The sequence below is a fragment of the Gymnodraco acuticeps genome, unplaced genomic scaffold, assembly GCF_902827175.1.
Source record: "Gymnodraco acuticeps unplaced genomic scaffold, fGymAcu1.1, whole genome shotgun sequence".
Lineage (NCBI taxonomy): Eukaryota > Metazoa > Chordata > Actinopteri > Perciformes > Bathydraconidae > Gymnodraco > Gymnodraco acuticeps.
The window spans coordinates 61,805-71,758 of record NW_022990212.1 but is presented as its reverse complement, the minus strand read 5'-3'; the positions used below and the strand labels follow the sequence as shown (position 1 = coordinate 71,758).

The 9,954-nt window shown below is 42.5% G+C and overlaps 1 protein-coding gene across 1 annotated transcript in view; it reads right to left on the bottom strand.

Moving 5' to 3' along the window:
- The window catches only part of LOC117547581 (inactive dipeptidyl peptidase 10-like), a gene marked incomplete at its 5' end in the record, with an annotated part of 75,242 nt that overhangs the window by 6,228 nt on the left and 59,060 nt on the right, over positions 1-9,954 (bottom strand). The window contains 1 exon segment of the mRNA XM_034218400.1: positions 1,821-1,918. Coding sequence (XP_034074291.1) covers positions 1,821-1,918 — 98 coding nt within the window.

Genomic DNA, 9,954 nt, shown 5'->3' with positions numbered 1-9,954 from the left:
CTGGGAAAACACATAGTAATACTAATCAGTGAGTACTATGATGGGAATTTACAGTGATTCAATATCTATGAAGGTTTCCTGGCTATGAAATGTTCTCAGACAGAAGGTTGTCGCCCTGACCATTGTCAGACAATTATCATATCTGTTAGGGTTGTAATTAACATGCTGTGCTTCCCCTTCTGTCTGCCCCCCACCCTTATTGGGACTGTAATGTGGATTCCCTAGCTGGGACCCCCCCCCCCCCCTTTTGTCTCCTCTGTATAAATAACATTGCATTTATGTGTAACAGGGTCAGATTTCTTAACCCTTCTGTGTGTGTGTGTGTGTGTGTGTGTGTGTGTGTGTGTGTGTGTGTGTGTGTGTGTGTGTGTGTGTGTGTGTGTGTGTGTGTGTGTGTGTGTGTGTTCACGCACATAGTTGGCAATGCAAAATTGTGGAATGTCACCTCAGGCTCCTCTATCTCAGGGGCCTCTCCCTCCTCTCTCTCAGGGGCCTCTCCCTCAGGGGCCTCTCCCTCCTCTCTCTCAGGGGCCTCTCCCTCAGGGGCCTCTCCCTCAGGTGCCTCTTCCTGGTCTGTTGTAGGCTCATAGTCTGGATAACTGTTGTCTTCCATTTCTGAGACATCTTCCTCTATCTCCTCTTCATCTGGTTCAATCTCCTCTTCATCTGGTTAAAAAAATGTGACCAGAGCCCCTCGTACAGAAAATCGCCTAATCGGTCGCCTGCTCATTGTGTCAATGAGTCAAATGTGAGCAAGGCACAAATATAACTGCTTGAGAGCCAGTAAGGGAGGCGCATTTAGCTCGAGAAAGTGAGAGGTTTGTGTTTCTCGAGGGGCACAGAGCTGCACCTGTGAGAAGTTATGATACATTGTATCATACAGCGCGAGAAAGGGAGAGGTTCCCGTAACGTGTGTATAGATGTTTTCCATCTGCAGGATGAACATAATACACTCAAACCCATTCATTTTCTATGGCGGTCAAATCTGACCAAAAACGTCAAGGGTGTTTCACTGTTGAATAAATCACTCAACATTCAATGCAAGTGGTGATCATCAAGTGTATATGTTCAGAGGCCTAGTGTGGAGGATAACATAAGGTATTGAGGCAATTGGATGAAAAACACAATATTTATGATTAAAATAAAAGTCATTTGGTCACTTTTGACCCGAAACGCAAGAGAAGGGTTAAGCACACATTGGTGTATGGTTATCTGTCCTTTCCAGCAGGAAATATGATTTATTCTGTTAAATGCTATAACTCTATAACACCACTTTGGTTTAAGCTTGTATATTTGTTATTTTCTTACCAGAACGTGATTAAGTGTGGAATTTCCACCACAAGCACTAACGAATACAAAATACTACTAAGGTCCGTCCTTCCTGCAGCATCAGACTTTACAATCACCCTGGTAGACGCCCCACACATATAACAACAAATACTATAACACCCCTGTTGCGAAATACTTCTTATCTGCAATATAAATAGTATTTATAAGTATTATATATGTAATGGCTACCCTTAGTTAGATCATTCAATTAGTCTTCTGCAATAAATATGTATTTGTGCAATATTTACTTGAACCTTTATACTCTCACCTGGCTGCTAGCTCACAAAAGTTACTGGTACTGGATGTGTATTTTGTAAATGTTGTAACTTCTACTTGTATCTTTAATATTTATATGCATGCCTCTTATTTAATATCAAGCTTTCTTTGGCTCTTTACTTGCTGTAACAATGTAAATCTCCTCTCTGTGGGACGAATAAAGGTATTCTGATGGTGATTCTGAATAAGCATATTTAAGATGTGTGTAATCATACCTCTTGTCAAAGCTGTCAGGAGGTCTCAGCTCAGTAGTCAGGGAGCTGCCGTCCAGAGTGACCACATACAGTCTGACAGTGGGGTTGATTTGTCCCATCTGCAGGGAGAACAATACAAACGTGCAATTACATTCAAAGGCCTAATCACAATGGATGCAATACCCATGATGCACTGCATCCACTGTAGCGATAACAATAAGCACTGAGCAACACTTCTCTATTCTACACGCTGTTGTCTATTTTTATATGCAGCAACTGAACAATGGCAGAATGGGCTTCAACAGAGAATATAATGAGAATATGAAAGAGAGAACAAACTGAGCTGTTGTTTAGTGCACAGGCCCTGGGGCAAGTCAGTTGTTTTCCTTCGCTTAAGCCTTCCTCAAAAATAGAGCTCATTACTCTACATGACAGGGGACATCTCAGAAAAACAGCATAAACTGTCGCACAATGACAGTATCTATTCCAAACCCTACTCGCTTATTTGTATTGGTTATTGTTAGTGTCTTCTTCGATCCTTTCCGTTCTTTTGGAGGTATAATAACTTTTTAGAATAGCTCTATTTTGTTCAGCTGCACCTCTTTGACAAGTAAACACATCTAAAACCGCTTAAAGTGATGTTAAATGAGAGGATGAATGGCTATCCTTCCCCTGCATTCTAACACAGTGCCACTACCATCTGTATACATGCAACCATTAAAGATACTGGCCGTTTCTCAATCTCGAGGATACTGGCTTCCAAGCCAATATTTCAAGGATGCTACGTCATCGAGTGCCGCCGAAGGACTGTTCCAATCTCCAGCATACTTGAAATTCCACCGAGGCCGCGTCCTTGGTTTGGGGGAAATTTCGAGGTGGCACATGGGTAGACTTCGCGTCCTTAAAATCCCCACAATGCTTTGCGCACAGACCAATTTCAAAAACCCTTGCGGAGAATGGCTGAACCGACGCAGCACACATTTAAATGTAAGTATGTAGTGGCGTAGAACATGTGTTGGTAAATATGTTACTTTGTTACATTGTTTGTTATCACCAAACATGTGTTCCGTGAAAGTAAAGCAAGTTCATAATTACATAGACATCGTGAGGTATTTACTTTCGGTACAGTTTATGTTGAAACCGAGAGTGGCACACTTGTTAGCCTGTTCCATTCTTCTTCGTTTTCCGAAGCCGTGGCTTGGAAGCATACTTGCTTCGTTTCTGAAGGAAGTGACTTGGAAGTACGCGACTACCAAGCCAGCATCCTCGCGATTGAGAAACACCCACTGTATGGATGAGCTTTTAATACCTTTCCAGGATTACATGTTTGGTACATGCTCATTTTGGCACGTTTAATTTTTGTTCTACTAATCATAGTTAACAAATTAAAGTTTAAAAGTCTCAAAAATGCTACAACTACTGTCACAAACTGGATGAATGTGAATTATTTTGTTAAAGGAGGAGGAAAGCGTAATTAAGGAGCACTTAAGGAGTGACTTTGATGGTTATTGGACTCAGGATTAATTCATTTGGATTCCCGCTGTATGAAGAAATTAAAGGACAGCGCAAGTGGAAACAATTCACAAAGGGATTAAACTGTTTAAAACACATTCTCAAAGTAAGCCGGATTTTGCCGATGTGTTTATGTGGATTCAAAAATCGTAAATAATCTACAAAATGGAGGAGACCGATCTGATTGGAGCAACTGTGACAAATAATCCAACTGAGACCGGCATGGACAATGACTATGTTTTAAAAATGCGCTTATCCAGACAAGCCTGGTTTGGACACTTTACGGGCAGAAGAAACATTTCTATTAAAGAAAGAATTATACATTTCTGTCTTTTTATGCCTTTAATAGCTAACTTGAATTGTTATTCAAATTAATTAATCAATTATTTTTTATATTTTATTGTAATGTAGAGACAAGGCTTTTAGTGACAATCATGTATTGCTTTACAATTATATGTAAACACATTTCTTTTTTTTAAAAGTCTAAATATGATATTTGGCCTCAAATCATCTGAGGCCTGGCTCCCCCCCTGCGATCTTTGGCGCCCCCAAGGGGAGCGCGCCCCCCAGGTTGGGAACCACTGCTGTGAAACATGGGTGGGGAACCTTTTTCCTCTCAAGGGCCATTTCAATTGTTTCAACATCCTCCAAGGGCCGTACAAATGATTGACCTCTGCTTAAAAATACTAAAATCACAGCCCATTCATTTGGCCTTTCTTTCAGGCTGTGCAAAGAAAAAGCAACCTCTTTGTCACGATCTGTCTGTGTTGCGTTTTTGTCATGTCTAGTTCTGTCTTTGGTTTCCTGTCTCTAGAGGCTTCTCAATACTCAAATTTCCCCTCCTCGACTCCTCGACTCCTCGGTCCTCCGGTAGTGACCCGGAAATGAATTTCAGCGCGCCATTGTGAAGGACGTCTCATTTCTCTAAATGCACACCGAGGACCGAGCATCGAGCGTCGAGGAGGCTCTCTGGAGGAGCTATAACCGAGGATACACTGATGGTTCCTCCACGGCTCCTCCACGGATGCATTTCCGGGAACGGTGGAGGCGTGACGCACGGCCGGACTTATCTCAGCCAATGACAGCTATGCATGCATCCCCTGGATATTATTTTAGAAACTGCTTTCATCGTGTCGCGATGTTTCCAGAGAGAACAGCTGTAAGGTCCGTGCAGAAAGCAGAGCAGTGTGTATAATATATATCACTCAGTATAACAGGCCTACTCTCTTTATTTGTTTTAGTTTAGTAGATATCTACGAACAAAGAGTCGATATTTTTCTAAGACCATTGCTTCACATAATAAAATACACAACGGCTTATGCTTTAGGAGCTGTAGGTGTGTGTGGTACAGTGCGTAAATGTCTCAGTTGGTTTGGTGTCTGCTTACTTTTAATAGGCCTACTTGTAAATACAACTTTTGGCCCGTAATTTCAATTCCCCATTTCAGCGACCAGAGAGAGAGGGGGGGGGGGGGGAAATATCCAGTCTCTGATTGTGTTACGTTATTATGAGAGTGCTCTCATACTTTAAATTGTATATATTTATATAAATATATTTGTGTGTGTGTGTCCGCATCTGTAGCCTGTTATTGTCTCATTATACCGCACTCTCAATGAATTCAAAGTAAATATGTGGGGGAACAATGTTCAGCTGATCTAACAGAGATACAGCGCTATGACAAAACACTCGACAGCTGATGCAGCTGTTGCCACGTAATAATGAACGGACGTCTCTTTAAAATGACCGCTCAGAGGAGAGGAGTTCTCATTTCTTTAAACGTCTGCTGCTTCCCCTCCTCTAATAATTATAATAATTAATAATTAATAATAATAATAATAATAATTAATAATAATAATAATAATTCCTTACATTTATTATAGCGCTTTATCAATGACTCAAAGCGCTTTACATATACACACATTACACATATATGATAGATGCAATGGTCAGATACTGTGGACAATACCCACAGGAGCAAGTTCAGGTGAAGTGTCTTGCCCAAGGACACACCGGCTTTACAGACGCAGCAGCGGCGGGTTTCACCCCTTGATCTGATGATCATTGCACAGCGCACTGCGCCACACCGTCCATCTTCACGCCTCGAAGACATCGAGGCGCTTTTACAGGTACACATTGGCAGGGGCGGACTGGCCACCGGGAGTTTCCCCGGTGGGCCGGTGCTGTGTGTGGGCCGGAGGGCCAAAAAAAAATTAAATAAAAGTTTATAAAAAAGAAAAAAAAATAATATTTTTGTATGCCTAAATCCTACCGGCCCACATTTGTAAGTGTTCCGGCCACTCCCTTTTTTTTTTGTGCTTACCTAAATCCTACCGGCCCACATTTGTAAGTGTTCCGGCCCAGCCCAGCCCAGTGGGGTGTGGCCAGGGTTGGGTTGTAACGGAATACATGTAACGGTGTTACGTAATCAGAATACAAAAATCAAGTAACTGTATTCAGCTCGCGTTACATTTGAAAAACGAGTAATCTGATTACTGTTACTTTCGTAAACCTGAAGTGAATACATTTTGGATTACTTATTGGAATTATTGGTGGAAAGATTTCCTCACAACATTTCATATTCATTACTAAAGGTACAGCCGAATCATCACAGCGCACAAAACCACGCAGATGGACCAAAAAGGGGAGCGTTTGAAAAAAATGTGTGGGTCCGCTCAGTGAAACAATAACAACGTAACATGGAGGAACAAAAGTCTGCGTTTAAATCGTGTGTGTATGTGTAGAGGTGTGTGTGGTTAAAACACATCAGCCACACCGCTCTTTAGCCTTTCTAATGATTCTGAAGGTAAACACAGTGAAAGGCGGTGCGTGAAAGGCGGTGCGTGAAAGGCACTGCGCGCTCCTCTTCTCAGAGGCTGAGTTAACCCTCCCGCTGCCTCCTGGTGCTGCAGAGATTTCATGAAGTGAAGGAGGTTTTCCTTCTATAAAACAGCTGCGGGCAGCAGATACTGTGAGGGTCACAGACATGAATACATAGATCAAGGCAGACTGGTGCACACACTCTCCTCTTTTGCCAATCCGGTGCTTAAACAAATATAGCTCTACACCCCTGGCCGAAATGTCCTTAAAATGAATTCCGAGTTCGACATTTTAATTCATGTCCTGCCAACACTGGCAGGACAGAAGGCGACACGCCCTTTCTAAGCCATGTCCTCACATCCCAAGCTGCATCCCCAAAAAGTTTATTATGTTGTTACAACAGGGTTCAGGGGGAGTGGCTGTACGGCTGTACCCGTAGGATAGAAAAGGGGGAAGTGACGTCTGACTCAGAGGTCGCGCGGCTGTGGAGAAGAACGTGTTGCCCACATTCTGTTACTGAGTTTAGGCTAGTTAGCTAGCAGGTTTATTGTTTTGGGTGCAGTCACTTTTGCCTCCACTTGCTGTTCAAATAAATGTTGAATGAAAAAGTTAATCTGTTTACAGTTCTGTTTTATATGGGTGAAGAAGGAAGAAGAAGAAGAAGAAAGAAGAAGGAAGAAGAAGAAGAGAAGAAGAAGAAAGAAGAAGAAGGAAGAAGAAGGAAGAAGAAGAGAGAAGAAGGAAGAAGAAGGAAGAAGAAGAAGAAGAAGAAGAAGAAGAAGAAGAAGAAGAAGAAGAAGAAGAAGAAGAAGAAGAAGAAGAAGAAGAAGAAGAAGAAAGAGAAGAAGAAGAAAAGAAAAGAAGAAGAAGAAGAAGAAGAAGAAAAGAAGAAGAAGAAGAAGAAGAAGAAGAAGAAAGAAGAGAAAGAAGAAGAGAAGAAGAAGAAGAAGAGAAGAAGAAGAAGAAGAAGAAGAAGAAGAAGAGAAGAAGAAGAAGAAGAAGAAGAAGAAGAAGAAGAAGAAGAAAAGAAGAAGAAGAAGAAGAAGAGAAGAAGAAGAGAAGAAGAAGAAGAAGAGAAGAAGAAGAAGAGAAGAGAAGAAGAAGAAGAAGAAGAAGAAGAAGAAGAAGAAAGAAGAAGAAGAAGAAGAATTTGGGAAAAAAGGAATTGGGAGGGATGAAACCCTCTGTAATGGTCACACATGCAGAGCACACAGCACACACAGTGAAATGTGTTCTCTGCTTTTAACCCATCCTAGTACCAGGAGTCTAGTACTAGGAGCAGTGGGCAGCTATTGTACAGCGCCCGCGGAGCAATGGGAGTGAGGGGGGAAGGGGGATGTCTGGTGCCTTGCTCAAGGGCACCAGGGCAAGAGGTGAACTGGGACCTCTCCAAGTAGAAGTCCACACTCCAAATAGGTCTGGTCGGGGACTTCAACCGGCGACCCTACGGCTCACAGTCCAAGCCCCGACTGACTGCCATAGATTTAGTCCCTAATTTTGCTCTCAAAATGGACCAGATTGATGCATTTAACTTCAACATTTAAAAAAAAATCTTCCCGGGGGAGCTTGCCCCCGGACCCCCCTAAAGGAGGTGAGGTCCACCACCTGCCCACATCCCCTGTTCAATTGTCTCACCCACATTGAGGATGCTTCCTACGCCCATGTTTTATTCCATGTGTCAAGTCAGGCAAATTGGGTCAAAATGTTATTGCATCAATGATCTGTTAACATTAAAATCACTAAATATATGCCGTAACTATTTTGCTCTAGGCAACTCAAGGGCTCAGGTAATGTGATTACTATATGAATAATTGTCCAAAATAACATAAAATGCATAGGGTTTTTTGTTAAGTAACATACTTTCGTCGCCGGCCGGCCGATACATGCCGCGCATTAAGTGGGCCTGTCTGTCAATTAATCCCCGGGCCACTTTTTCCCCCCAGTCCGCCCCTGCACATTGGTATTATACATGTACTGTGGACAATACCCACAGGAGCAAATCCGGGTGAAGTGTCTTGCCCAAGGACACAACGGCCTGACGCAGTGGCGGCAGGAGCGGGTTTCGAACTGGAGTTCCCCAGCACTCCCCCTTGATCTGATGATCGGATGCACAGACCACTGCGCCACCCGGTCCTCCGCTCGCATCTCCTGTGGGCGGGTCTAAGTCTCGAGGAGGGGAACCGAGGAGGGGAGTCGAGAAGGGGAAATTTGAGTATTGAGAAGCCTCTTCTGTGTTCCCTCCTACCTGATTACCTGATTGTGTTCACCTGGTGCCCCTGTGTTTTCTCCTCCCTCCTCACCTGTGTCTTGTTTGTGTGATTAGTCTTGTGTGCATTTAAGTTCTGGTTTTTCTGTCTGTCTTTGTGAGATTATTTGATGTTGTTGTTAGGTTTTTGTTCAGAGGTATTTTTGTGGTTTGCTTTGCCTAATTTTACTTTGTTGCTAGTTCTGCAATAAAAGTATTTTGGATTTGGATATTCTGCATTTGGGTCCTGTGTACCTTGCCCTCCAGCCGTGACACTCTTAATCCAGATATCTTACCATGACTCGCGTATGCATGCAAGTGCACGGTGTGGCATGACCACCAAAACAGAAAGATATGGACACAAGATGTGTGCAAATGTATTTAGTTTCATATCCATGTGAACATGATTTAAGTGGGGGTGGGACTTAACCTCCTCTAGGGGGGTCCGTGGGGCATGCTCCCCCGGGAAGGTTTTTTTTAAATGTTGAAGTTAAAAGCACCAATCTGGTGCACTTTGAGAGCAACATTAAGAGCTCTATGGATACATCTCTCAACACCCATATGAAACAGAACTGTAAGCAGATTTATTTTTCTTTATGGATGTTTTACAGATCACTCCCCTTTTAAAACTGTATTCTTGTTTATTAATAACAACTTTTATTTACTGTCATATAGTAGTTTACTTCATTCTCTTATTTTTTTATAACTATAATGATCATATAAAGATGTGCCTTTACCTCACTGGTTGTAGAAAAAGCTTCTCATATTCGTTAGCATAGCTAGCTAACCAGATGCTAATAATAACAAAGTTATTGACTGTATGATCAGTATGACGGATGAACAGATGCCACTGGGCTTTCAACTAAAGACACAGCTACGCAAAAACTGCGGCATGTGTACGGCTCCTTATCTGAAGTGCCGGAGCCGCGTTCTGGTGCTCTCCGTCAGAACTCCACCCCTGTCAGAGGAGACATATACCACGTGATGACAAAAACAGGCACTCGCTTGTTTAATTATTTTGCGGTCAAGATTTCTTAATTTTTTTTATTTTTTGCTTGTGTTTATAAATTACCTCGAGGGCCGTATCAAATGGTCTCGCGGGCCGTATACGGCCCGGGGGCCAGAGGTTCCCCACCCCTGCTGTAAAATGTGCTGCAGATATCCATGTGCTCCTCTAATTGAAATGTAATACCTTTGGTTCCCAATTTATTTATTTTGGTCAAAATTACAGTCCCAATATTTCGGTCCATTTCCTTCAGCCTCTGCAGCACTTTGGGTTGAATTTGAAGTTTTATGTCGCACCTGGGGCCTCATTTATAAACGGTGCGTACGCTCAGAAGATGGCGTACGCCAGTTTCTACGTAATGTTAGCGATTTATAAAAAATAAACTTGACGGGAAAATGTGCGGTCCTCCACGCAAACTCTGACCCATGCGTAGGCTACGCACTAAGCACAAAAACGGGAGATACGAGAAACTGCGACACCGTTGGCAGAAGGAAGAATGGAGAGAAATATGTGGAAATAATACCATAAATAAAATGTTACCTCTCATTTATCATATATGAAGAATTAAAGCCAAT